At 53.7% G+C, this 27,393-nt stretch overlaps 1 protein-coding gene across 2 annotated transcripts in view; it reads right to left on the reverse strand.

The window, feature by feature from the left end:
* Positions 1–19: 19 nt before the first annotated feature.
* GPSM1 (G protein signaling modulator 1) overlaps positions 20–27,393 on the reverse strand; it is a 58,369-nt gene continuing 30,995 nt past the window's right edge. Inside the window, exons 10-14 of one of the 2 annotated variants that reach the window (XM_074160983.1) lie at positions 27,010–27,171; positions 21,069–21,080; positions 4,970–5,129; positions 2,698–2,906; positions 20–2,281 (exon numbers count right to left, since the gene is read on the reverse strand). In XM_074160983.1, coding sequence (XP_074017084.1) covers positions 2,093–2,281; positions 2,698–2,906; positions 4,970–5,129; positions 21,069–21,080; positions 27,010–27,171 — 732 coding nt within the window. In that variant the 3' untranslated portion in view covers positions 20–2,092. Of the gene's footprint in view, positions 2,282–2,697; positions 2,907–4,969; positions 5,130–21,068; positions 21,081–26,997; positions 27,178–27,393 lie in introns of both variants that reach the window. The other variant, XM_074160982.1, reaches the window with a different exon arrangement.

Raw genomic sequence — 27,393 nt, forward strand, 5'->3', positions numbered from 1 at the left:
TGGAAATGAATTTCTGTCACTGAAGCTTAGACACAAATATTTATTAAGCACAACCCCCCCCTTTCCCTTGAGCTGTATTCATTTCTAATATATTAATTCATTTGGCAGATTATTTTTTAGAAAAAAAAGTACCTGTGGGTTGGAAATTCCCCATTAAAATGACATTAGCAAATGCACATGTAAAAAATAAATAAGCTCATACATTCAAGTATATGGCAAATAATTAACACCTCTGAAAGCTTAACGGTCAGATTCCAGTTCACCACCTGGCTGAAAGCTGTACAGGCCCCAGCCTGCAGCTGGTCAAGTCATCTTCATCTTCAATGTCTTCCTCCTCTTTACCAATGCAAGGTGGGTCGGTCTGTAGGTGGCTGGGCAAGTTCTCCAATCCCTTCTCCAGGGCCCTGGGCAGCCCCAGGGAGGGGCCGAGCCCTCCATGTGGCCGCAGAGCCGGTGAGTGCTCCCTGGTAGCGGGTGAAATGCAGCTGCCCCTCCACGGGGTCAGTCAGGCAGGGTAAATGCCCGATGAGCAGCATCACTGGTCTAAAAATCTTAACTGCTGGTTGGAAATGTTTCCATCAAAATACATGTCAAATAGAAAGTGCTGATTTGTTTTCTACAGGAACGTATCTGCTTTGGCAGAACTCGTTACTGGAGTTTCTGAAGTCCAAGATAGCCTGTCTGGTCAAGCAAATTAAAAATACTCCACCTCCCGACATTAGACGCCTGCTCCCTCCTCCCCGGGCTTGCTTTTCCAGCCGTTCCAAAAGGGTAAGGAATGGAAGTACATGTAGACCCTTGTGCTTGTGTGGGGGTTGGAACTGACTTCCCAGCCAGCATCCCAGTCTGCAGCTCTGGTGAGGCTGCATTTATTGGAAACGGCCTGGGCAAAACTGGAGTGCTGTGCTGAGAGCAGCTCTGCCAGGGCCCGCAGGGACAGGGAGAAGCTCAGCACTGATTTGGGGAGAAACAAGGGGAGGTGAGGGCTGTTGGACACAAACGGGAGGAAGACGTGGTCCTGCTTGCTCTCCTGACGAGTTGTGGACAGAAAACGAAGCAGGTCGTTGCCGAATGCGGGCTTCTGCCTTGGGCACACTCACCCGCACACGGGACAGTCCTGCCTGAGACTGTGGCTCAGCAGCACCAGAAGCCATGGGTTGCCCACGTTTGCCTCGCGCTGAACAGATGGGCAGAGATTTCCTCCCTCCCCTCCCCGGCGCAGGCCCCTGTCCCAGGGCTGCAGCACGGGCTGTGCAGCTGGCGGTTGCCTTTCAGACTCTGTCCCAGGCGGAGGCTGCTCTCCAGAGGTGACCAAATTCTGCTAAAGCTCAGGGCGAGCAAGGCCTTGCTCCTGCTCAGGGGGTCCCGGTACAGCTCTGCCCAGGACCGCGGTGGGGGACGCAGAGGGTGGGTCATGGGTCTCACTGCAGAGTCCTCAGCAAACCAAAATAAATTCAAGGGTGTGTGGAACCGTGACTGCAGCTGGGGCAGGGGGGAGGTTTAAAAGGAGCGGTGGAGACTCTGACTTGGGCTCATTTCCTCCTGTAGAAAGAACAAAGCTGAGCAAGACGTTCCAGGGAAGGATCCGGAGGAATTTGTGTCACCTCGTGATGCGGACAAGACAGGAGAACTTCAAAATGGAGAAGGTGCTCTTCCCTTCCCCCATTAAATTAAAAGTGTTGTGAAAATAAAAGACATCAAGGCTGGAGTTAATTACCCACTCTGAGCTTCTCCTTTGGCTGACAGGATTTTTCCTGTTCCTGGACTGTTCCTGGAGTTTTAGGTGATAAGCAAAGGGGCTACCAAAGTTGTCTTCCCTCGTGCTGTGCCCAGTGTTACAGCGGCCACGTGTCCTAAAAAAACCCCTTGTTTAAAAACCGTCCCCCATCTGGTAGGCCTTCCTGTAACGCCGCCTCTGCAGAGCAGCCGGGTGCGACACAGCAGAGATGCAGCTCCCCGTGTCCTGGGAAGGCTCCTGGGAGAAGTCTGTGGTAGCGCAGGAGCGCTCGGGTTTGAAACCACCTAAAGCTTTTTTTTCTTCTTAAAAAACAAAATGAAACCAAAACAACCCCCCCAAAGCAAACCCCAGTTCTTAGCTGGACCCAGGCTTCTGCTGCTCCTCTGCTGCATCCTCCTGGGCTGAGGCCAAGTCTACCCGCTGCTCGTCCATGCGTTTGGCCTGGACGCGCTGGATGAGGCTGAAGAAGTCTTCATCCGGCATCGTGGGGCCGCGGGGAATGGAGTCTGGTGGCGCACAGCGCTGGTCATCTATCCTGGAGGACTGCACAGGGAGGAGAACAGGCGTGAGGGCTGGGAGCAGCGCCCAGGAGGTGTCCGCTCTCCCCGTCCGGGGGTGCAGGGCAGCGGGACCAGCAGGGCTGCACCCCACTGCAGGCTCCAGCATCAGGGCAGAGCAGTGACCCAGCCCAGGGGGTGGGCACCCCGTGGGAGGGGGGTTCTCCAGCCACCCGCTCGCTCCTAAAGCGGTGACAAAGTGCAATCCCTGGTACGGGGTAAAAAGAAGGATGTGGAGGCAAAGGCAAGTACTTGCCTGGTGCCCAGGGCTGAGGGTGGGTGGCTGCTGGCCACAGCCTCTCCCAGCAGGGCAGGTGGGATCAGGGGATGGTGTTTGTCTGTGTGGGAGAAACTAGTGCGATCCCCCGACTCTTGGCAGCTCACCCAGCCCCGCTCCGGTACCTGACACTTCATGAGCATGTTGAAGAACTCGTCCCCGGGTTCCTGGGCGTCCCCCTCCACACGCAGGTGCCCCAGGTTGTTGTGTGTTATCCGGAGGCCTGGCAGGTTGCCCACGTTGGCCCGTTGGTCATCCAGGCGTCTGCTCTGGGAGCTGGCGATGAGATCGAAGAACTCCTCCGTCTGCGGAGATGCCATTAGGGAGGACTGTGCTGTGGGAGGGGAGAGGAGCACACGCCGGGGTCACAGCTCTGCTCGTGCCTGAGCTGCAGCTCCACTGTCTGCAGAAAACCCAAATCCTCATCACCACACTGCTGTTCAACCGGGCTGCGGCCGAGCCTTACAGAGTCCCCCCGCCACGGGGGCTGGCTGTGCACCCTCCCGGGGCTGAATCAGGTAGGACGCTGGCTTCTTGTGTGACTGTTGTCATCTCCTGCCACCCTGCACGGGGGAGCAGGAACAACGCCAGCGCTGGCAACACAAGTGAGCAAAAACCTACCATCAAACCAACAAGTGTTACGGGCAGCAAAACCTACCGTCCCATCGTCACAACCACTCGCTCCTGGAGCTCAGCCATGCACAGGCGGCGTCCCCAGCCTTGGCATGTCTGCTCCGGGCGGCACCGTGTTGGCTGGCACGGGACAGAGCAACAATGGGACAAAGGGAGGATTTCAGAAACAGCACACAAGCAACGCTGGGAGCTCGACAAAACGAGCGGGTCAACCCCCGGCCCTGGAAACGCCCCTCGGGCAGCACTCAGTGGAAACAGCCTGTCGGTTCCTGGCAGCTGCTGGGCAGCGAAACGCTCCCAAACAGACTGCACTTGGGACAGGGACAAGCAAAAGAAAGCGGTAAGAAACCTGGCCCGATTGTCCCAGTGAGCACAAAACACTTGAGCAGAGGGTGCCCTGAGCTTCCCGACACGACGTGCTCTTTTTAGAGCCCCAGCTCATGCGTTTCTGCAACTCCACAAAAATCTCAGCACTGACGCGAAGATGAGTTTCTTCCCCTTCAGCTCACAATGAAACCTTGAAAATAACACATCTGAAAGGCTCAAAGACCAAATGAGAGCTGAACAGAACGTGTGCCTACTTGTACATTCTTTATAAAGCTTCGTATTTTAAACTCAGTCTCTTAAATTACACAGCTGTTACAGCCAAATGCACTTCTGTATCAGAAATGTGTATCTCGACAAAGTGATGCTCATTTCCACCCTATTTTTAGCGGATAAAAACCTGCTCAGCTCACAGCCAACCTGCCTTCCTGCCGCAGCCTGACCTTCCCCGCGCTGCCCTGCTCTCGCTGCCGCTCAGCCCCTGCTCCTGGCACCTACTTCCCGAGCAGCCTTGTGCTGTGGCTCTTGCCACACTCGGAGGGACGTCGGGGATCTCCTCCTTTCCCGTTTGTACTTCGTGTTCATAGGGAAACCGATAAACAAATCCATCAGTTCTATTGAAGTATTTGGAGCCCTTTGTGATGGTGCTTAAGCGTGCAAGTGTGACCTGCACGTTTTAGTGCTTCTCTCCAGCTTGGTTTAAACAAAGGACCTCAACACCGTCTAATAAAAAAAGACACGAACCCGAAGTGCAAACACAGACCTGCCCTGCCTTTCCTGTCCCATCTATTTGTCAGACAGCTTCCTCGATTTATCTCTGTTCTTCCCCCGGGTGAGCGAGCTGTCTGCCTGCTGGACCTTCCCATTGTTTATCCATCCTCCCGGCTTCTCTGCTCTTCCACAGCACCTATCACCACAGCATCCAAGAACCATACGAAATCCAGAAGTTTTTCCTCCATGGCAACGCTATGAGAAAAACTGGCAGCACTTTACCTCGCCTGTGAAAGCCCACCCCAGCCCTCCGCGTGCCCCCGCTCTCCAGGCTCTCACAAGGGCCCCTCAGTAATGACCATCACCATCTTCCTCCAGGAGATGCTGGCAGAGGCAGAGCTCCTCGTGCCAACCTCACCGTTCAGAAACTGAGACCTTCTAAAGGATCCATACTGAAAAAATCCAAGTATATTTTGCATTTCTCTTGCTAATTTACTCTCTAAGCCTTGGTTCACATTCTCCAGCCTTTCCCTCAGCAACCATTAACATAAGAATGTTCCTTCCTTCCTTAAATAACGACAGAGATTGCCAAAGAACTGCTAAGTTCAGAGAACTGAGGCTCGGGGAAAACATCACAAGATTCCCAGTAAAAGCCCGACCGCTGGCCACAACCACGGCAGCCGCGTCACTCCCAGAGTAACAGTGACTTATAAACGCATCGGTGCTTACAGATCCGTTCTTCCAGGGCAGGGACCGGTGTGGCAGCTGCCTCTGCAGCCTCCGACGGGCATTCTTCCAAGGGGCAGCGCTGATCATCCATCCGGTTGCTCTGGAACTTGCTCAGCAGGTCAAAGAAACATTCCTCATCCGAAGGGGTCCGGTTGATTTTCTGGAAAGACAGTAAAATAGAGAAGAGAGTCAGAACGCCCCAAACGACTCCCCGTGTCCAATCGCTCCGCCTGGCATGGCCTCAGCAACGTGTGCCCTCTCCTGCTCTGTTCAGCGGCCAGCTCCTGGCAGTGCCCACAGCTTGTCAAGCCCCACAGCCTGCTGGGGGTCACCGCTACTTGATCCCTCCGTCCTCCTGGCTCTGAAATAACCTCTCCCTTTTTCTCTTGCCACCCTTCGGTGTGGACAATCTTAACACCATCCTCCAGAGGAGGCCACATGAAGGTCCCCTCTTCCCACAAGGACCCCTGAGTGGGAGCAGAGTGAAGAGCTGCTCTGCGAGACAGGGCATCCGTGGAGAGCTGCGCGTCCCCCAGCAGGTCACTTGCTGTCCCCCGAGGGTCTGGGCACTTCTGCAGTCCCAAACCAGAGCCAGGCTCCTACCAGCGAGCAGACGAGCCTCACGCAGAGCAGCCTCCGTTGCTGCAGAGCGTCTCGAGTGCTCAGAACAAACCGGAGGCTGAAAGGGAAAGAGGGAGGAAAGGGGACAGCATCCACCCTGGCACAGCTCCGCCGGGGAGAGGAGCTTTGGGCTGGCAAAGGGGTGGGTTCAGAGAGCGACCGTGGCCAGGAGTGCGAGGGACGAGGGGGAACCGTGCGGATGCCCTGGCTGGAGCGTTGTCGTGTGCCCAGCCGAGGCTCAGCTCCAGCTCAGGGATGCCGGCGCCCAGCCGTCCTTCCTAACCACCTAAATTTAACCTTTGTGGGCCACTGCCCCCCGCTCTCCCAATGCTTCCTTCCGGTGCTCCTGTGTCCTCAGCGCACCACGGGTTCTAACAGTCACCGAGCTGCAAATGCCACAAAATTACAGTTTTCCAGGGAAACGGTTCTTGCATGAGAGCCCCAAATAAGCACCTTGCACTAGACAGTGATATATTTATGTCGCGCTGCAGAAGGGTTTGCGTCCGAGGCAGCCTTTCAAAGGCGCCGGGCTGTGTCCGGCTCCAGCGCAGAGCGGGGCTGCGTGTCCCGTGCTGGGAGAGCGAACGCGGCGCAGCAGGAACAGCTGATCTTTCCGAGGAGCCTCTCAGAACGGGATGTAAAATTAGACAGCGATAAGAGGGGCATCTGCCAGGCTCAGGAAGCCAACGTGCTGAGCCGGTCCCACCAGATGCTGGAAAAAATACCACAACAGAAACCAACCAAAAACTCCTACAACGGGGTCTGCCTGTGCTGAGGTCTTTTCCAGCACAGGGCTGGGGAAGGCCAGTCTGGGAAGGGGCACTGGGACCTCGTGGGGAGCAGCACGTCCCAGCAGAGAGAGCACAGGGAGAGCCCGGAGCACCAGGCCTTTCAGCTGAGAAAGGGATCTCTCCTCGGCTGTACATGAAGCAGAGCCCCTCTCCCAGCTCTGCTGGTGGCCATCCTGGGCCGACGGGGAGCCCTCCCTCTCCTACCATGTTCCCAGCATGTTCTCTCCTCCGTTCCCAGCAGAGAGTCTTCCCCGGGGCAGAGGCACCCGAAGCCCTTCAAGGGAGGTCTGGGCTGGGGAGAGCCTTGTGCTGACAGGGTTAAAGCCGCAAGTTGGATTCAGTAAATGAAGGGAAACGATTTTCCCGTATGCTAAGCGAAGCAGATGAGATGCACTCAGCTTCTATTTAGGGCAGCGTCAAAATTAGCATCGGGCCAGAGAGGAACATTAGCAATGTGGGAGCTGATCAGGGAGAGGAAAAACCCCTCTCACCTCTTCCCACGTGCCGAACTGCTAATGAAATAGCGGCTCAGACAGACCCTCTGAACCATCAACAGTTGCACCTTGGAAATCAAAGCTTGCTTGGCCTTGAACCGAGGATGAACTACATCTCTCACAGCTCTGCTTTGTTGGCTTGCGTGACCCAAATTTCAGGCTCTAGGAGGAAGCCGGCTCATTCACTCCAAACCTCCCTCTCGCTTCCCCGCAGCCACATGGAGTGAATCGGAGCAGTCGCAGGTCCACAGGAGAAGTTTTGCCTTGCAAGGGAACAGCCGGGCAGCGCGATGGTCAGAGCCCCCAGCTCGGGGCTTCCCCCCAGCAGAGACCAGATTCTCCCGGGGCGCATCCTGCCAGGGACCCTCTGATTTCCCTTGTCATGATCTCTGCTCAAAACATGCCCGGGAGAGGAAAGGATGCTCCGAATCATTAGGAAAAGCAGCCGGTGCACGCCAAGTGTGGGACAGGGCTGGCTGCATGCCTGGATACCTCCTGGTATGGTGGCACCCAGAGGGGCAAGCGGCCGGTGCCCGTGGGCCAGCGTTAGGGCTTTCACGTGCTGCGCCAGCCCGGGACGTGGGGTGCCACAGGGCCCGCTGATGCCAGGCTCCCTCCAGCGCTGCCCCAGCCAAACCGTGCCCCAGGCCTGCACATCTCTAATTAAAATGCCCAAATATGACAAGGCACAGAGCGCTTGGCTCCCTCCACTCACAGTCTGCTCCCGGCCCCGAGGAAGGAGCTATGAGGGCAGATGGATGCACAATCACACCCTGGGGCCCACCATCTGCTGCTGAGCTATGCTTGCCCAGGGCTTGGCACATCCAGGACGGTCAGGAGGCTCCCGAGAGCCAGGGCATCCCCTAACGGCGCTGAGCAACAGTCCCACGATAGGACGGACGCACAACAACCAGTCACCATGGGCCCAAGACCCAGAGCCCTAAATGGTTCCTGGGCAGCAGCTTTGGTTTCCAGCCCCGAGACCAACTCTCACCCCACGGGTGATGTCTCTGCCCGGCCTCATCCTCTGCCCAAATTCTGCCAACAGTTATTTTGCCCCAGTCAGGCAGCCTCTACCACAGGCAAACCAACACCATTTGCACTGGTCAGAGGGACCTGGGGCTTTTGCTGGTACCCACAGCCCGGGGGCTGCTGGCACTGCAGAGATCACCCCCGGGGCAGCTCTGGCTGCAAACACGCTCACCCTCCACATGGGCACAGAGACACACACGCCTCTCCCCACGCAGGGACACGGACAAGTGTGGAGCCTCTGCTCCTACTCCCTGACCTCGGGCAGGACATGGACAGCCACTATCTCAGGCAGGTGGAGGTCCCATACGTGGGGGGGGTCAGAGCCTTGTTCCCGTTTTCTGAGCGGTGTTTCATCCCAGACACCGCCGGCTCATCCGAGAGCTGAGAAACCTGGCTGAGGACAGCCCAGGAGCAGGACTCGCTCACCTGAAGGAGGTCTCCCTCGCTGGAAGGCATCCAGGCTTCTGCATACGTTTATTTGCTGGTGGATGAGCAGGCTGTTTAACCTGCCAGGTTGGATCGGGGATGCGTAAAACACAGCTGAGGTGTTGGAAAGGCAGCAAGGAGCAGCTGCGGGGGGTGACGGGGTGTCTGCTGCCGCTCTCCCTCTCCCTGCAGTGAGATGTTGCCCCGGGGAGCCCCTCAGCTTGGCTGGGACGGGGGGGAGCCCAGTGCCGGGGCTGCCCCAAGCCCCTGCCTCAGGTCCCTGCCCTGCAGAGCACAAACGCACCCTATTTCCTCTCTGATAAACTCTCACTCATGCTAAACAAAAACCTTCCAAAATCTCTGTCTGAGAGGTCCTGGGCTGCCCAGCTCTGTGCCCCACGCAGGGACCAGACCAGCATCCCCTGGGGAAATCCCTCAGACTGGCTGCTCCGGATGTGCAGGCGAGGCCAAGGCTGAAGGGATCCCCAGCAAAGCAAAACACAATCAGAACAGACTCCTGCGCCTAAACCCCCTCGGCCATTTTCACTCGGATGCAGGAAAGCCATTAAACAAAGGCAGAAGGCCTAATTGCAAGAACTAACCCACTTTCCAGCTCTTAACCCCCGAAGCCACAGCCCACAAACACCCCGCAGGGTTTCCACCCTTGGACACCGCTGCCCACCTCTGCAGAGAAGAGCCCTTCTCTGACACATTCCTGAGCCCCATCCCGGGATCAGCAGAGGACATTTTAATTATTTCTGTGCTAGTTTCACATGGTGAGGGCCCTGTGGAGCAGGACACGGCACTCCTTGGCAGGCAGATAAGGGGGGGTCCTCATGCCCAGCCCCACACACACATCCCAGGCCAGAAGTGATTTGGTCGGAGCAGGGCAATGCCACCGACTCTGTGGCTTGGGCTTTCTGCTCCACGACGCTGCTCCAGCTCCCAGGCAGCACCCTGTCCCCAGTCCCATTTTGTAGCCCATACCCACCACCGACCCTGGCTGTGCTCTCCCACCACACACCAGCTGTTAGAAATACCCTCAACCCAAAGGGTCTGTCGACGGCGGCTTCTCGCACGGCTTCCTGCTGCCCCCCCAGGTTTAAAGTCAGGTCGGGCAGAACCGGAGGCTCCCCGAGGGGCAGTGGCAGCCAAGGCAGGATGCAGCTCACCCTGCATCCGCTGCTGAGCCCCACCGAAAGCCTGCCCCATCGCGGCTGCACGACAACACGCTCCTGGGTTGCTCTGGGACAGGGCTCCAGAGGCCCCCAAGGACCACAGCAGGTATCTCTGTGCTGGCAGAGCCACAGCACGTCCCCCAGCGATTCCTGCTGCTGCCATGTGCTGAAAGCACCCACGCATGGGTGAAATGTCCCCTTCAAAGGGAGCGCCGCCCAGCAGACCAAACTGCAGACACCCTCATGAGCTACCCAAAGGGCCAAACCTTGTTCCTGTGTCAGATCAGCTTCTCTTTTCTCAGTCGGTGTTCCCACGGGGCGCTGCTCTGCCTTTGGTCTCCCTCCTCTCCTCCAGGCTCAGCGTCCTGCAGACCTGCCTCAATGCAGCACGGACACGTCACGCTCGAAGACTGCTCACTCCGGCTTCACCCAGCCCTCCGAGGGGACTGGCATTGCCCTACCTGTGGGCAGAACCTGCTGCCCAGTGGCCGATGGACCCTGGTGGGTCTGGCACAGCGGATGCAGCTCAGGAGCTGCTGCTCGAAGAAGGTCTGGCCCTGGTGTGTGGGCCAGGTCAGGGACAACACAGTAGTTGTCACCGCTACTCCCACAGCAGCCCCTCAGAGAGGACTGTCTTGGCATTTAAACGTGTCCACCACCAATTCCTCCTCCTCGCCTTATTTCAGTAAGACCACAACCTGGAGGCAAAGTGACTTGACCATGTCCTGCAGTGATGCAGTGGCAGAGCTGGGACAAGACCCAGCGATCTGTCCCCAGGGCAAAGCTCTTGACTGCAAACAGTTCTTGGAAAAATTGTGCCCCTTGTTCTAGCAGGCAGTTATCTGCCCAGGCCCTAGCAGATATTCATCCCAACGCATCTACGCCCGCGTGCCATGCCTTATCTGTCTCTCCCTCTATAAACCAGATACATCGCAACTGCTTACCTACTTTCTTTTCAAGGCAGTTGACCCCAAAATCACCAGGCAGGAGCAGGGCTGGGGTGTTGCTGGTGACTGCCAGTGCTGGGAGCGCTTTATCCTGGGCTGCCCCTCTGCCTGCCAGTCCCCTGCGCGCAGCTTTGCTTTATCCCTGCATCACCCCAACACCTCGCCCCGGAGGAAACCGCCGTGGAGGCCAGCACCACCACCCCAAAGCCCCTCACCTCGCGGGTGCATCAGGCTCTGAACTGACTTCCTCGCCTCATCTCTTCACCTGGTGAAAGGCACTGAAGGCGAGGTTTGAAAGGAGCCTCCCAGAAGGTGAGGTTGGAGGAGAGAAGTGGAAGGAAACCCCTGACCAAAAGCCTCAGCCTGCTTCACCGAGAGATGAAATGTCTGGAGCATCATCCCTGGGCTCGGGAGCGGGGCTCTCCCAGTCCCCAGCCACCAACGGCTCGGTGCTGGCTGGATTCTCCACTCCTTGATGAGACCGTCATCTTCCGAGTCAGAAAAGCTGTTGAACTTGTCCAGTCTTTGCTTAGGACAGCACTTCCCTTTCAATGCCAATCCTTCAGCACTGCTGCCACGCTCCCTCCCAACCGGCCGGGCTGGCCGGCAGACACCCCGTCCTCCCCCAGTGAGTACAGCCAGGCTCGGAGAACCACCAACCGCGCTCACCACGCTCTGCTGTAAGACACCGGCAGGCACCCGAGCAGCCTGTGCACTGCTTGCGTCTGTTTCCCATAAAGTTGCAAAAATATTAATAACAATAAGTTCAAACCGAGGCTACCTAAAAACTTAAAAAAAACCACCAAGCATACACAGGCAATATCCAAATCCTGGCCCGAGCAAATCTCTCTTCTGTTTCTCTGTATCTACCTCCTCTTCTTACTCCCCATCTAGCCTCTCATTTCAGAGAACAGAAGGGAAACACAAACAAAAACCGAGTTTTACTTACTGACCTCAGCAGCCAGCTCTTCCCCAGGCTCCAGCTTTTACATGTCCATGGCAAGACGGACCTCAGCTCGCAGGGCAGAGCCGGGCGATGCGGGGCTGCCACTTCGATGCTCGTTAGCAGCCAGGGAGAGCTCTCCCCAGCTCCGCTCCGGCTGCCGGAGCAGAGATTTATGCGGAGCGCGCAGCCATGCGAAGAACGTCGCCAGCACCAGTGACCCGCTGGGTGCCGAGAGGCAGCTTAAAGCGACAGCCCCGCTCGCCACGCTCCTCCCGGAGTCACCCCTGTGCCCTCGCTCCGGGGGGTGGACTCCAGCGAAGCTCCTCTCTCCCTCACCTCTCTGCCACGATCCCAGCGTTATTAGATGATGCTCTCAAACACAGAGCGGAGCTATGTGAATATTTAGCTTTCCTTCCACCTCCTCACCTCCTACCCACCACACACACTTTACCTTAAAAATAGATTGGGATCAATTTTCCTAAACTACATCTGCAAACACACTCAGCTCTACAGGCACACGCACCACGACAGTGAATGCACCGTGCACACACACACACACAATATGATCACTCCGATTTAAAGCACCACAATATTGAAGGACCATTTTTAGCTCCTGATAGCCCCCCTGCTCTTCATATTATTAGATAAGTGATATTTTTTTTTGTCCTATTGCAAGAGCCAAAGATGCTCAGCCATAAGCATCTCTTAATTTAAACATACCACTGTTGAACAGAGAGAAATTTCTAATTGCAATGAGGTTTTAAGCATGGAAAGATGGAAATGCTATGCAGCAATGTTCTTACCTCCTGTTTGTGACATGTGAATTTCTCACAGTGAAATGGGTCACTGGAAAGAGAAGCAGCTTGCCAAAGGCCACCTGGCAGGGCAATGGCAAAACAGGGACAGTGCCCCTTTGGCACTCTCGGCTCCCTGTCCACACTGTCTTATACTTCATTCTCGTTTTTCATTGCAAAAGTAGGAAATTTCTTTATCCTGAACAAATGCAGCTTTTGGGGACTGCCCATGCATTTCCGTAGCAGTAAATTTGTTTCCAGGAGTCACACGGTAATTAGAAACACGGGAACTGTGTGGGGCCTGAGATCAGGACTCCTGGCTCCCTACCTGTGCACAGGACACGGCGGGTCTCAGCCCCCAGACCCTTCCTACCCTCAGGAGGGGCTGTGAAGCCTCACTGGGCTTCGCAATGATCCCGGACCCAAGGGCAAGGCATCAGGGATGCACAAAGCACCTCCAGGAGAGCAGCAGCAGGGCTGGGGCAGCCGTGACCGTGAACCCATGGGTGCCCACGAGGCTGGCAGGGAGGGGGTCAGGCTGTGCAAACACAAGCTCTGGAGCTACAGGTGATAAACGCCCTGTGCTGATGAGACACGGGCAGAACTGCCGCGGTGGGGATGCTGCAGACATGAAAGATGGACAACCCCAGCGCAGCAGCGATGCTGGCCAGGATCTGTCCTGTGGGGCAGCCCCATCTGTCGTGTGCCAGGAAAAGCCAACTCTCCATCACCCAGGACCTTGCAAAATCCCAGTATCAGGACAGAGCAGGCAAAAGGCAATTACTCTGAATCTATTTTGTTCTGGTGCCACGGGCTATGGAAGGCAAGAGACCATTGGGAATCGGCCTCAAACTAAGCTGCTGCCTGGGGAGCTCATGTACTAAACTTCAATTTAGTTGGTGATTTAATTTTTAAAAATGATACAGCAACCAAGGAGGGAAAGAAGGGGCAAGGAAGGGCACGGGGCAGGGCACAGCCGACCTGCCTGCTGCCACGCTGGGTGCGGGGACACAGACACTGCCACAGCTTGTGACAGCTGAACGTCCCTGCTGTGGCACTGCTGGGGGCTGAGCCACGGGGATACTTCGGTGGAGAGGGGGAAGAGGGGAACGAACCAGAACTGAGAACCTGCCCCTCATCTGAAGAGCTGAGTTGACTTGGGAGAGCTGTGAAATGGGGCATCTGGAGCTGGTACCGAGGGTGAAATGCAGAAGACGGGTACAATGCAGGGACAGAGCCCCCACACAAGAGGTCGGTGCTTGGAACAGCAAAAGGAAAGGACTTTTTGCACCTGGGTTTAGGATGCAGCAAAGGAGAGGGAGTGAGACGTCCGTGATCTGCAACTCCAGCTCTCACTCCAGGGAGCTGCGAGCGTGTGTCCGAGTGTGCCCGTGGCACCCGTGTGCCCTTCGGCGGGTTTTGCAAACTTGCCCAGCCCTGGGTGCAGACCATACACACCCCGCGCAGACACGGGACGTGAGCACCACGCTTCCCTGGTAGGATGAAATTATCACCCTTACTTGGACTGTTTTCAAAGATTTTTTTTTTTCCCTTTAAACAACTCGCCCACTCATCCCTATAAACGCCGGTGCTAAAAGCTGCTTCTGTTGTTAAGATTTCAAATAACTTGGGTTTTATTGTTTCAAACAAAATCAAAATAACTCACCCACGCTCCCTCCTTCCCAAATAGAGTAACTGCTGACCTGTTGGGAGCGTGCCCTACCGCCACACGTGGCTTAAACCTGCGCCTTTGGATCACTAGCAGGTGACAATAGCGTTTTTGCTTTTATTTTGAGACGGAGCGTGGCGTGTCTGCGCGGGTGTCTGGCTGAAGTGTTACTGACACCTCTGCTACGTGCGGTGCCGATCCAACTGCCTGAAAGCTAATGCAAATGCGCTCAGATTTGGCTACTTTGTGCAACAACCTTATTAATTCCGGATTTACACATTTTCCCCAGCTACGCCATCATCTACCCTGAAATCACAGGACGAGCCAGCCCTCCCTGCTGAGACCAGTGCACCCATAGCGTGGAAATTACTTTTGGTTTCTCTTTGGGAGGGAATCTGTTAGTCAGCGTATTCCAACAGTCCTCAAGGAGCTGCAGCGATGCTCTGTAGTTAATGTAGCAACTTTTCCACCTAGGTTTTGACAGCATTTACCATGCCAGGCTGGCTTTCCCCATCACCCTTTAATAGAAACACACAAGCCTAGATGTAGCACCTAAAGCTTAAATGACGAACCAAGGAGACAAGTGAGAAGCATTATCGTTCCAGGTCAGTCTCTTCAGCCTATGGGAGAAGATGGAAAGCTCCACAGGCCAATTTGGCCCATCAAAAACTTGGAGGGTCCCTTAAATACCAGAAATGGTAACGAACCTGCACTATTTGCTCAAAACAATTCAGGTTACAGGGCAGACACCAGCAAGGGGTGAGTTCCTGGAGCGTAACCGATGCTCGGCCTCAGCCGGAGCTGGGGTCCCTGGCCCTGCTCACCGAAACACACCCCAGCAGCAAAGCACAAGGATGCAGCTGAAGCTGCTTGCAGGGATTTACTTTGCAGTTGGAGGGGGGTGGAACTAGGACCACGCTCAGCTGTTGAGTCTCAGCTGAGCAGCAGTAATTTGCTAAACCGAAATAGCTCCATCGCTTTAAATGATATAACCCATATTCTTTGATTAATTAGCACAGAAGCCAAGGTTAATATATAAGCTCTCCACTCCCAGTCACCTACTCGATCCACCAGACCGCACCACCTCCCCACTTCCAGCCCTACCGAGGAGTAGGTGGTGATGGAGGAGACAGGTGCCTGTGAGCCCGCTGCTGGTGAAGGACACGCTCCTCTCCAGCGATGGAAATGATCCAACGCTCCCCCAGCAGCAGATATGCTCTCCTCCCCGCAAGATACTGCGCTCGGTGCATCTGAAACGGGAACCGACTGACAATTTGCTTTGAAAACGCTTTGCAAAAAAGCCTACCTGTCTCCGGATTGCCAAAATTGTGCCGCTTTCTTGAAACGTACTTTTATTTAGACACCTACCTGCTCTTAGCACAGCGCAGTGTTAAAAAGCAGCTGAGCAGACGCAGCACCTTCGATCGTGTGAAGTTAAGTCGGTGGAGCCGCGCACACCCATCTACATTTGCACCCATAACGCACCTCTAACCTTCACATAAACACCCTTCACTGCAGCAAACGCCCAAATCTTAATTATTATTTACCCTGTTCCAGTAACGCCTGAAGGCTGTGCTCCAGATCAAGGCCTTGTTACGCAAGGCACCCCACAGAACATGAAATCCTGGCCCTGCTGGGGCAGGGAGGATCCTGGGGCCGGTACCCCTGGGTTTACCATTTCAGCCATGGTCAGACACAGCCCTCCTCAGAAGAGCTTGAACAGGTCAGGCAAAAATCACATGCAAACACAGGAACAGCTTCTCCTGTCAGCAAAAAGCACCTCTTGCTCTGGTACACGCTGTTTAACAGGGCAAGATGAAACTACGCCCCGTTTGGGGAAGGCAAAGATGGGGAGACTGATTTGCTCCATGTGACAGTGCCCTGAGAATATTACAATGAAAATAGCTTTAGACAGAGGCAAAAAACCCTCCAGGGACTTTTCTGCCCATCTCAGGGGACTTGCACCTCCTGCACCTAAGTATATTCACAGTGGTGTTACTCTGCTGGCCCTCAAGAGAGGGCTGCACCCATGGTTCCCCCTCAACTCCAGCTTAATGAGCGCCGCAGGGAACTGCAGCTCTCTCTTTGGCACAGATGCGACTATCCAGGATGGAAAAGTTGGTTCCATGGCATCGTTAGGAGCCCTTCCCCTAATTGCACGTCTCCCCAGGAAGCTTCCCCAGCAGTCCCTGCACACGCAGCATTACACTGGGCTCAGCCAGGTCTGGGCTGTGGTCTCCTGGGGCCGCACGGGGCAGAGGAAGGAGCTGGGAGCTTTGAAAAAACATTATTTAGCCTTTTTTAGATTAATTGGTGTTAATTGCTTTGGGAGGCTCGAAAATAGCAGCGCTAATGGGAAACGTGGACACAGGCTGAAGGTGAGGTGTGAGCAGAGACTCGTGATCATCACATTAAACCAGATGCAGGTTGTGCCCTGCCCAGCGGGCAGCTACTGCCAAAAGCAGGGAGACCTTCTCCTGTCCTGCCTGCACCCCTAATCCTGACACCCCCCCGGACAGCCACATTCACACTCATACGGGGGCAGAGGAAGCCTTCTGGCTGCCATGACAGTTTTTTTATCATGAAATCTCCAAGAAACAGCACTTGAACCTTCTTCATTTCAGGCTCCTTTGATTTATGGATTCACATCCTCCTCCTTATTCCCGCAGCTGTGGAGGACCCTCAGCCAGCTCCAGGGAGCCTCGGTTCCCTGCACCTCGTCCAAGCACAGACACAAGGACAGCCCAGAGAGACCCAAAACCTCCGCTATCCTAAATCCAGAAGAGAGGATTGGCATTGGATGGGACCGCAATTACCCACAGGCAGGGGGTTAGAGAACAACCAGAGGAGATTACTGCCCACCGCCTGGATGGTTGAACTCTCCTGCCTGACAAACACACACTGGGGATGGAGCTGCGCTGGTGATGAGCGAAGGCAGGGGGTGGCCTCTGGGCAGGATGTCCAAGCGGCCACACGAGGCTGTGATATGTCCTCCTCAAAGCTGGGCAACAGCAGGCAGAAGCCAAACTTGCCCCAAGGCTGTGCTGTGTTTGTGTCTTCTGGAAGAGCCTCCAGTGCCGCAGCCCTGTCCAGTAGCTGGCAACAGCCGTTATCAAGGATAAAGCACAGACAAAACGGGTCTGATCATACAGGCGCCTGCACTGCTACAGGTCTGTCCTTATGTGAAACCCAAAACCCGTATTATCAGGGTGCATTTCCCTGTTTTTAAATATAATTCATACAAAGAGAAACTCAAGTTACTGGTACGGAAAAGATGATCTACCTAGACCCACCAAGCGATAGAAAAGCAGACAGTACGGCTCCTGCAAGCACAGCCAGACCACGCTGCCTTCCCAGCCTCAGTCCACGCAGAGACCTGCTGGGTCCATCAGGTTCTCTCTTACACCCCAGATCCCACCAGCCACGGCTGGGAGCTCAGCCCCCGGCACTGGCACGGACACAGGGCACTGCTGGCCCCCCAGGGAAGCACAGGCACAGCCATTGCTGCCTCCCACACTCACGTTTGCCTGAGCAAGAGACACTCACGGAGGAAAACCAAACAAAATCCCCAGTCACTGGAGGCCCCTGTGTCATCTGGTGTCATCACAGCTCCAGTGATCTGAGCAGAGTTATGTTGATTTACATCCAAAGAGAACCTGGACTGTGATTATCTTTTTTTTTTTTTAAGCTCTTCTGGCATGTGCAGTTTATTAAATGCAAGAGGCCGGAACTGTGAATGTACAAAGTGCCCCAGGCACAGCAGAGACCCTAGAAATGAATGAAGAGTTCCAGATTTTGAGAGAAGTCAAACATTTGGAGTTTTATTGCTCTGGGTCTGGCTTTGATTCATCCCTCTTTTTAGTATTGTTCTCTTTAAAGTGACAGCTTCTAGGAAATGGTGAGTGTACATCTCTTTTACTGTCTCATACCACTTGATGGCTGACAATTTGCCGGGAGAAAGGCAAGGAGGAGAGCAGACCTCAATTATGGCTTCAAAGTGCCAATAACTGAAAACTCAGTTACAATGAGTCAGGGGAAGAAGAATGTTATTTCAGTAGCTTGGTTAGTCAGCTCCAGCCTGGACCACTGGACTGGTCAGTCTGCAGACCTTCTGTTGTAACCTCCAGGCCTGCTGGGGGACCTTGGGCAACCAGTTCAGATTTTACCTCCTTCCTAGAGCAAGTTCCTTTCTTAAGGAGAGGCTCTTTCTTACAGTTTCTTAGCTCCAAAACTGGCCTCCGCTCTTAGCAGAGGTAAGGTAATTCCATTCCAGGTACGGATGGAATACAGGGTTCTCAGAAGTGCTTTCATGCATTTGCCTGATCCTCAGCCCAAGGGATCTGAGAAGTAACCAAGACCTTGGGGATCCTTGAGCCATCACGTTCCTTTTTTCTGCATGCAGTTGATGCACAAGCCCAGGCTTGTGTTAAAACCTGCCTCCTATCTCCCTTCCACAGCACAGCTTTGATTCACAACTTGACCTCGGTCTGGGAGGAGGAGAAACAAGGGACAGATGTAGTGGGAAGAAGCAGAAAGAGGGTGTACCAGCAACAAGAATATCCCGAAGACAGGAAGAAAAGGAAGTCAGCTTTACCTCTGGGACCTTAAGCACCAAAATATCTCACCAAGGACAAGGTCCAGGGGCTGACACCAAGGCATGGAGGCAGCAATATCTCTGCCTTGCTTCTGTTCAGAGCAAAATCTGGGCAGGACACTTCAAGGACCAGCCCTGAGCAAGCAATCCTCCACCCATCACCGTCCCAGACAAAGGATACTGATCAAGCTGCTGCCCATACAGATACCATCTGCTCTGCCAACATCAGTCCTGTCCCACAGAGCGTGTGGGTGTTATCTGCCTCTTAAGTGGTGACAGGCTCTCTTTTCTACTTAGCTTTTGTCCTCCATATCATCTGCAGGACAAAGGGGAGAGAATAGTTAACACTGGTCCTGTGATGCACAGCGCACCTTGTAGGGGCCATTTCTCCTGTTCCAGCACCCAAAAGGGTCAAATATTCACAGATGACCCAGAGATCACAGTCTGGCCTTTTTCTGGTTTAAATTAAGAACTGTCAAAGCCATTCACTGCACCTTCGGGGGCTCCATAGCAGAGCAGTCATTTTTCCAAAATGAAAAGAGCATCAACTGAGACTCCCAGGTACTGAAAAGCCCACTGCTCTGAGCAGAGACACCCCTGGGACCTGGCTGCAAGGGGTGGTTAAAGCAGCCAGTGCCCGTATCCTTCTCATAAGCAAAAGCTGTGGGCGGAAGAGATGATCTCTGCTTCTCAAATCAAGCCAGGCAGCCGTCTACACTGCACCCAAGGCATCTAAGGCAGAGCCTCTGGACTCCCAATTTTGGACTCCGCAGGGCAGAAGCTTCTTCTGGCCACCCAGACAAGCAAGGCAGACGATGCCAAGGAAAAGCCTTGGACTGTCGTGCAGAGTGCAGGGAACCTTGCACAGCTCCTTGAAGACAGCTGGTCTCTCACAAAACCAAACCTCAAGTCACAGAGTCGTCCAAAATGCAGGTGCCGCCCCCAGCGAGGAGGGGGGGTGACGGCAGAGACACAAGCGCAGGATTCAGCCCCAGCATTCTGGAGGAGCAGGACGGCTGCTCCTCACGTCTCCCTGCTGGGGATATTGCTTCCTCCCAGCCACACCTCAACCAGGACCAGCTTCTCCTCCCCAGGGATGCCAAGGAGCCTGTCAGGTAATTCTGGCTTTTACTCCAACTGCAGATGCTAGTCTACCTCCCAAACCCGCCCCCCTGCATGAGAAAAAGTAACTTAATGAAGGGTGGTAAAGCCATAAGGCCCATGTAGCTGCTTGTGCAGCCCCAGCCCCACACCCTGGTTCAGTCCCCCAGGCACGACACTTGCCTGCGGCAGAGCCTGCCGTGCCTCCCTCTCACTCACACGCTCTCATTGGATAATTACAGAGAAAACCAAGGCAAATCCCAATTTTAGTGCCATTATAAAACAGAGAGGGGGAATTCATTACCTGGCAGCTGTTAATATTTAAGGAAGAAACTGATAATTTACCTCTGAGGCAATGAATGCGGCAGAGGCAGCGCAAGCCAGAAAATGCTATCGCCTCCCCCCACCATCTCTGTGCAGTTACTGTGCAGAGATTTTTGATCTACCCATTTATTTCCCTGCCTCCCATGCCAGCCCCAAAGCCCCAGCGAGGAACAGCGTGTGCCAGGGCTCTGCGTTGCAAAACTCACGAGAGTCTCGGCTCTGGCTCTGCCGTCCCTGCTGCACCTCTAGATTTGGGAGAGCGTCTTTTAAATCTCTCCTGGCTCATGCAGCATCTGTGAGAGCAGCCCACCTGAGTCAGACAAGAGGAGCTAAAGAAAAGAAGGGCCCTAGAGCTTAACAACGAGACTCATAAGGAAAGAAAGGTCAGACAGTTTAAGATGACATTGGGGAGGCAACCACATCACTGGCTGCTTCTCCAAGCAGCCCAAAAACCTGGAAGTCTCCTGATACCTGCCAGACTCAAGCCCTGCAGAAAGTTTCCCGGCGTATCCTGCCTCCAGCTAGGAAATATCTCAGCCTCAGCCTCTCTCCCAGGTCTCTCTGCACGATGCACTACAGAAGGTCCCACAAACTGAACGGGAAGATAAAACATTACTAGAACGAGCCACGGCTCAGTGTTTACCTGCTCAGTTCCAACAGGACTGACACCAACACAGCAGCCTCCAGGTGTCATAAGAACAGTCTTAAATTTAGCAGCAGTTGCCTTCCCTCTCCCTGACTCTGGCTTCTCTCTTCCTCTCCATCCCCCTCGCTCTTTGATTCTTGGAGCACGTTGACACCAGAAAGCCTGACCAATGATAATGGCATAATTATACCCATGCAGTTAAACAAAACATAAAGACTGTGGGATGAAGGAGGGTGTGCATTTGCACTGCCCTTGCATTGTGGTCATTTACACATCAATAAGACAAAGAGGCCACCACCTCATCTTAAAAGAGAGGTAAGACCCTCCGGCAGCCACCACAGAGCAGCAAAAGCTGCCTGGTGCAACCCCCCGTGTTCAAGCTCCTGAGGGACTGCAAGGAAGCACCAGTTTAATTTCTCTCAAAAAACACAAGACCACCAGGGAAAGAAGCTTTGGGGCCAGGGTACAAGTATTTATCTTTGCACCTGAGCATCCATCTGGCCAATTCTGCACCCCAGGGTGGAGTCCCAGGGGACGGATGGGGGCACCTGACATCCTAGCACTGCCTGGGCAACACATGATTCAGCAGGGACAGGCAGGACCTCCCTGCCCAGCTCCGCCACGGAGCCCACGCCACCCTCCAGCCCTGCTCTCTGCTCAGTGACAGCAGGAACTGAACTCTCACACTTGGAGGCCAGGCAGAGGGTCAACCACCAGCACCTGCTCTGCACATCCCTCCTGCAACTGAACACACCACTAGTTAATCACAGGAGAGAAAACCATCAAAAGAGCTCTGGAAACCTGCCTTTGGGGCGGGGGGGTTGATATGATCTACAGAATTTTCCCTTCTTTTATGGTTGCTTCTCACCGTAATCATAAAAAAGGTTTTATAAAAACATTTGTCCTAGGGAATGCTTGGCGATGCAGCGTGCTTGCAAATTGTTCAGTGTCTAAATACATCAGCAACCCATCTCTGCAAGTCATCACTGCAATCAAACACAGCTCCTCTTGACTATAAATGGTCTTTGCTGAGGACAGGATGGATGACAGGTTTGAAGAGCAAGGAAGCACTCCCTCGAGCTGATGCACTCCCCTGGGAAGAGGGGAGTCCAGATGAACAGAAGCATTTCTAGAGCATGGATCCCCAAGGAAGGGAGAGGATTGGGTTCGATCCTTACCTCTCTCTATGTTTTTTGCTCCAGCTGTTGGACCTTGACCCAATAAAGTGCTTTAGCCCTTGTACATCCATAGTCTCATCGAATTCAGAGACTTTAGCTTGGTGCAGACCTCAAATGCAAAGTTCAGAATTGGAGCAGGTCCCCAGCCCCTCCCCAGAAAGTCTTTTCAGGAACACACATCCCCTTTCTTCCACGGACCCTTTCCTTTTTCCACAGTGGTTGTTCTCAGAGAGGCGGGGTGAGGGACACACAACCTCTGATATTTCTGAAGCATTAGAAAAATTCCGTCTTTCTAGTAACCCTGTAAAATACAGCTGTTACCAAGTCAATCAAGAGCTGGAGCATTGTGACCTTCTCCGCAGAGGAGCAGAGGGGTTAAATTTATGAGTAAGCTTTTGATGTCTGCAAGCCTCATGTGGTACGAAACCTTCTGCTTTGATGTTACTTTTAAAAGGGGGGAAACTCAGAAGGTGTGTGGTGCACGAGTCCCAGGGAGCATTCGGATCCAGCCGCCCGCAACTGCAGGCACAGGGACCGAGCTCTAATGCGGCTACTTTTGCTCACGCTCTGCTGTGACAGATAGAAAATGTGACCAAACACATCTCACCCTCACCAGCTTCTCCCAGACCAAACCCACCTTTGCTCTGCCTGTGGAGAACCAGGCATTCACTGCCCTCATCTTCCAACAGGAGCTCCAGACCTGACTTCAAAGGAGAAGAGGAGCCTGCCTTTGCCCATCCCGCAGACTCAGGCAGCCACGATCCCTCTCCTCCCAGTGACCACCAGCCACGGCTGGGAAATTCCCCACTTTCACAGGGATACAGGAGGGGAAGGAAGCCCATCTCTGCCCCACCAGCGATGCAACCCTCCTGCAAGAGCTCTCCATCCTGTGCAACGCCAGCGTCTTGCACCGCAGTGACAGGAAGGTCTAAGCCGCAAGGAGGGACCTACCGCAGGCCCTGGCATGCTCTCCTACCTTACGCAGCACCTGGGCCATGGCTTCTCCTATCCATCCCAGCATCCCCACGGCTTTGCTAACAGGCTGAGCCCTTCTCCCAGGGCCTGACAGAGCTGCCAGCAGGGACAGGCTCCTCTCCATCCCCGAGCTCACTTCACCTCCCTTCCCTTTTCCCTGCCTCCCCTCCCCTCTCCCGCCTCCTCCCATGGGGAGTTTCCCAGCAGTTCAGTAATTAGCATCATCATCACCAATGCTAATAACACCACCACAGCTCCTGCCATCCGAAGCTCAAACAACTTTACAGCCATCATCACGCCTCTGTAACCTCCCCAGGGTAGGCAGGGAAGCAGCATAACCCCATCACGCAGATGGGGAAGAGGGAGGTAAACAGGAGGCAGAGATGGGCAGCGAAGCCGGGGAGCTCTGACTCAGGCACTGCACCCGTGGGACCTGCCTGTCCCAGGGACCTGCCCGCTGCAGCAGTGGCCCTGTTGACAGCAGGACTTATCCAGAGATTACATGGGAGTCCTGGGATGAGGTTTTTTTCCTGGGCATCCCTGTGCACAGCTTCGGCTCCCCTCTGCAGAACGGCCGTGGGAGAGCAGCACACAGGACTGCGTGCGCAGGCTGAGCTCACGCCTTCTGATGGGACAGCGAGTATTGTGGCATCCCATAAAAGCACCTTAAATTTCACTGAATTTCACTGAATTTTTTAGAGTTGGAAGGGACCATAAAGATCATCTAGTCCAACTCCCCTGCTGAAGCAGGATTGCCCAGAGCATGTCAGAGCATGTTACTCAGGACGGCATCCAGGCGGGTCTTGAAAATCTCCAAAGAAGGGGACTCCACACCCTCCCTGGGCAGCCTGTTCCAGGGCTCTGGCACCCTCACTGTAAAGAAGTTTCTTCTCATATTTGAGTGGAAATCAACCATTAGAGCTCACCTCTAATTAAGAGCTTGCTGTTTACTGATGGCTTAAAGAAGATTTTTGCTTTGAGCATTCACAGAATGAGGAATTGGGGGAAATTTTTGTCTGAACAGCTTGACCAGGGAAAGCTTCTCTCCCATCTTGGGTAGGGTTTACTACATTTGATTTAAAATGTCTCACATGGATCAGAATTACAGCTTTTCAAAAAAGCCCACCCACACTCCCCATACATCGGTCTGATGTGGCCCTGGCAGCCCTCTGACAGATGGGGACAAACACAGAACACAAGTCAATGGGTTGCTTTGCTTTTGGCAAGTACCTGCAAGGTGACACTGACTTTAAATGTTCTGAGGCCTGGCCTATGCTACAAAGTCAGGCTGGCGAAACCGTCACCTGGGAGCAGCAACACAAACCAAAATTCACCTGAAGTGACCCGGCCTCGTCCACCAGAACATACTGCAGGGACATTCTCCTGGCAAAAAGAGCCCTTTCTGGAGGGTATGTCATGTGTGGCGGCGGCATGGTCTGAAGACAACCAGCTGGTGTAAGCCATGTGCCAGCGAGGCTCTGCCGCCTGCAAGAGGGGTGACGGACCACTTATTCCCATGCCTGGGCAAGCAGCACACGCAGCATCACCAGGCACCAGAATTTCAAATGCCTCCTGAGCCTCTCCAGCTCTGGTTTCTGGGGAATTACTGGCTTTCTAAGGGTGTTTCAGAAAACTTTAGGAGAGGGGATATAAATGCACCTGCCTTCACTTTGTGGGTGCACAGGCAGGGGCAAAACCTAGTTGGGAGCTCCAGGCTCCTTGGCAAGGAAGGATGGCAGGATGTCCTGCCAAGAGCAATGCTGGGAGGCTTCAGTGTCCCACCTGCATTGTGCCAAATGCCCCTCTGCCATTCAGAGCATCTGCCTACAAAGACCACAACCCTGATCATGCTACGTAACCCTGTACAGCTGCCGGCCTGAAGAAAAACCAAATAAAACACTTGTCACTGTCATTTTTATGGTCTATGGTCCATTAGATACCAAATAAGGGGCATTCTTTAAAGCGCAAGATGGGCAGTCGCCCTTCTCCAGCCACGAGCACCATTGAGTGCATTCTCTCTTGGGATAAAATGGGAGATGTTTAGTGTCTGCAAGGAGGAAGATACCATCTTTTTTCCACACGCTGCTGCTCTGCGTATCCTGTTGAGTTCACTCTATGCTGTTTCACGACCACGTGCACCAGGGAGCTGAGCTGAAAATGGGCTCTTGGGGCTCAGCTCACACACACACACACACACACACACATGAGCCACCCTCTGCAAGAGCCAACCCAGGGCTTAGCATCCCTGCCGCGCGGTCCCCCATCCCCTGAAGGGGGATGTCCCTCGTGCCCCTCGCCTGCTCACGCACTCCATCAGGAACCAGCGTGTACCCCAGGTGTCTGAAAGGCACCTCCTGTGACCAGAGTGCGTATGACTACACTTGCTCTTTCATGGACGTCCACCAAAACCCCATGTGCACTGTCACGAGGTCACTGGTGGTTGGCAATGTCCCACAGGGCCTTTTCTTAGACACAGTCTATGTACTCACAGCCACACTCCTGAGGAATGCTTTTTTGCTTTGCTTTTGATGGAGCATGACTTTTGTTTGGTTTCTGGCTCAACGTCTGAGTTAAAAATACAAGGCTATTTCTGGCAGAAGTGAGGTTTTTTTTCTGCCTTTGTATTGCCTTGGATGCCCCTGTGCTGCTGTCTCCTTTCTGGCTCAGATGAGCTTTGTTTTCCTTCTCAATGATCATGTTTGCACCGGTGAGCAGTAGGAAATGCTTTTGCTATTAGAACATTTCCACGAGCACTGTTGGGAATGAAGAATGAGCTCAGAGAAGTCTAAAAAAAACCCAGTTGGTGTAAAGATCCTGTCTCCAGTGGTCAGAGAACTGAAAATCAGGAATGGCTATGGTCAAAAAGGGCTGTGTATGTGCGCACATGCACACAGGTACGGCAGGATATGTTCTCCCCATGACCCACAGATCAGGAACAAACGGCTCAGTGCTAGAAACACTTTCAAGCATCCCCACTGTACAGACAGGCTTCATTCCAAGCTCTGCAGCTCAGACCCTTTGTTACCCAGCACAAAAATATTTTATTTCGCTTTTCTTAAATGCCAAGAAAAAAATAGGCCTATCTTCCCTGGCTGAGATTAATTCCATCTGGAATCACTGCATGATCACGGGATTGTGATAGTGTGCGTTACAGCCTCAGTATAAAGCAAGAGCCCAAATACTTTCAAAAACCCGTGCAATCGTTAAATCTCTGCTGTTACACTCCATCTCCTGGCAACAACAAGCTGAGGACTTGGGGTTTCTCACTTGAGATCACTGAGTTCAAGTATCTCCAAGCCCCCTCCCACGATCCAGAAACATGCCATCATTTGTGGGTGTGATCGCTGTCTCCAGGACTGAGAACAAAACCAACACAGCTGCAGGAAGCCTCCCCGGTACATTGGATTTGCCACACGTCACAACAAACATGAACACAACCGGAAGATAACGGCCTAACAAACAGCTCAATTGTTCAGGCTAAAGACATCAAAAAGGCACGTGAAGAGCTTTCCAGGGCACAGGTCCCCACCACCTTCTGGGGAGGCAAGCACAGACTGAGTCAGAGCTCTTCAACACCCAACACAGGACCTGCTGCAGGCCGGGAACCCATAAATCACCCACATTAGGGCCAGCTCCTCTTGCCAGCTTCTGCTCTTCAGGAAGCACACTCCCAAAGAGAAGCTCTTAGACAATGATTTTCTGTCATCTGTGCCTAATGACTGATGAGTTTGGAGACCACTCTGCAGACTGCCACTCTGGAGACCATCAGTGTGATCAGGAGATGAGAGGGAACAGGACCTAAGGTGCCAGATTTGGCAAAGGCAACCAGCATTTTTGGTTGCTCATCGAAAACCCGAAAAGGGCTCTGTTTCTTGAAGGCAACAAGCCCACTCCTCATGAATCCCAGGGGACTGATCAAGTCAGGCTGCACAAAGCAAGGGGTCCAAATTCCTGTGTTCTTCTGGAATTCAAGGCATCACATCCTGACAGTCCCAAACTCAGAAAACCTCAGGTCTAAGACTCCCATCCCTCAAGAGAAGGTTACAAACACCACCGCTAAATACCAAGCTCTCATTAACCAGTTCATGACGGAGGTTGGTACCATTGTTCTGTTAAACGGACAGTGATGCTGAGGCTCATAAAGGCAAAATGAATTGCCTACAGTTGCTCCAACAGCAGACCAAGATGCAGGCTCTGTTTCCCAGCCAACAGGTCACCCCACCACCCATACAAGGTTAGAAATGAGGTAAGAACAAACAGGCTGTAAGAAACTCCCAGATCAGTACTGGAAAAATAAAAATTATCTTCCTACCGACTGCGACACCTGGACACGGACTTCGCTGGTATCCAGTGGCGATGTACTTGACCCCTGGGACTTTCTCTCTGAACTGGACTGGTGCTCCCGGTATTTCTTTGACCTCGCAGGTAACGACAAGAACTCTTTTCCTGAGATCTTCAAGTCTCCCACATGATGGCTGTCCCCATTCTGGTCCTTGGGAAAGCAAGAAACAGTCATTGCACAAATCGCCTGTCTCAGGTTTACATGGAGATCTGCTGGCAAGTATCCACAGCACAGGAGACACAAGGAAGCAAGAAGTTAATGTGGAGTTTAGATGGTGTGAGTTGCCACTTGTCATGTGCAGGGTCGAATGAGGACATTCTATCTCTGCAGTGCATGATTTTAATGAGTGGAAAGGAAGCATCACCA

This window comes from Numenius arquata, chromosome 19 (genome assembly GCF_964106895.1).
Source record: "Numenius arquata chromosome 19, bNumArq3.hap1.1, whole genome shotgun sequence".
NCBI lineage: Eukaryota > Metazoa > Chordata > Aves > Charadriiformes > Scolopacidae > Numenius > Numenius arquata.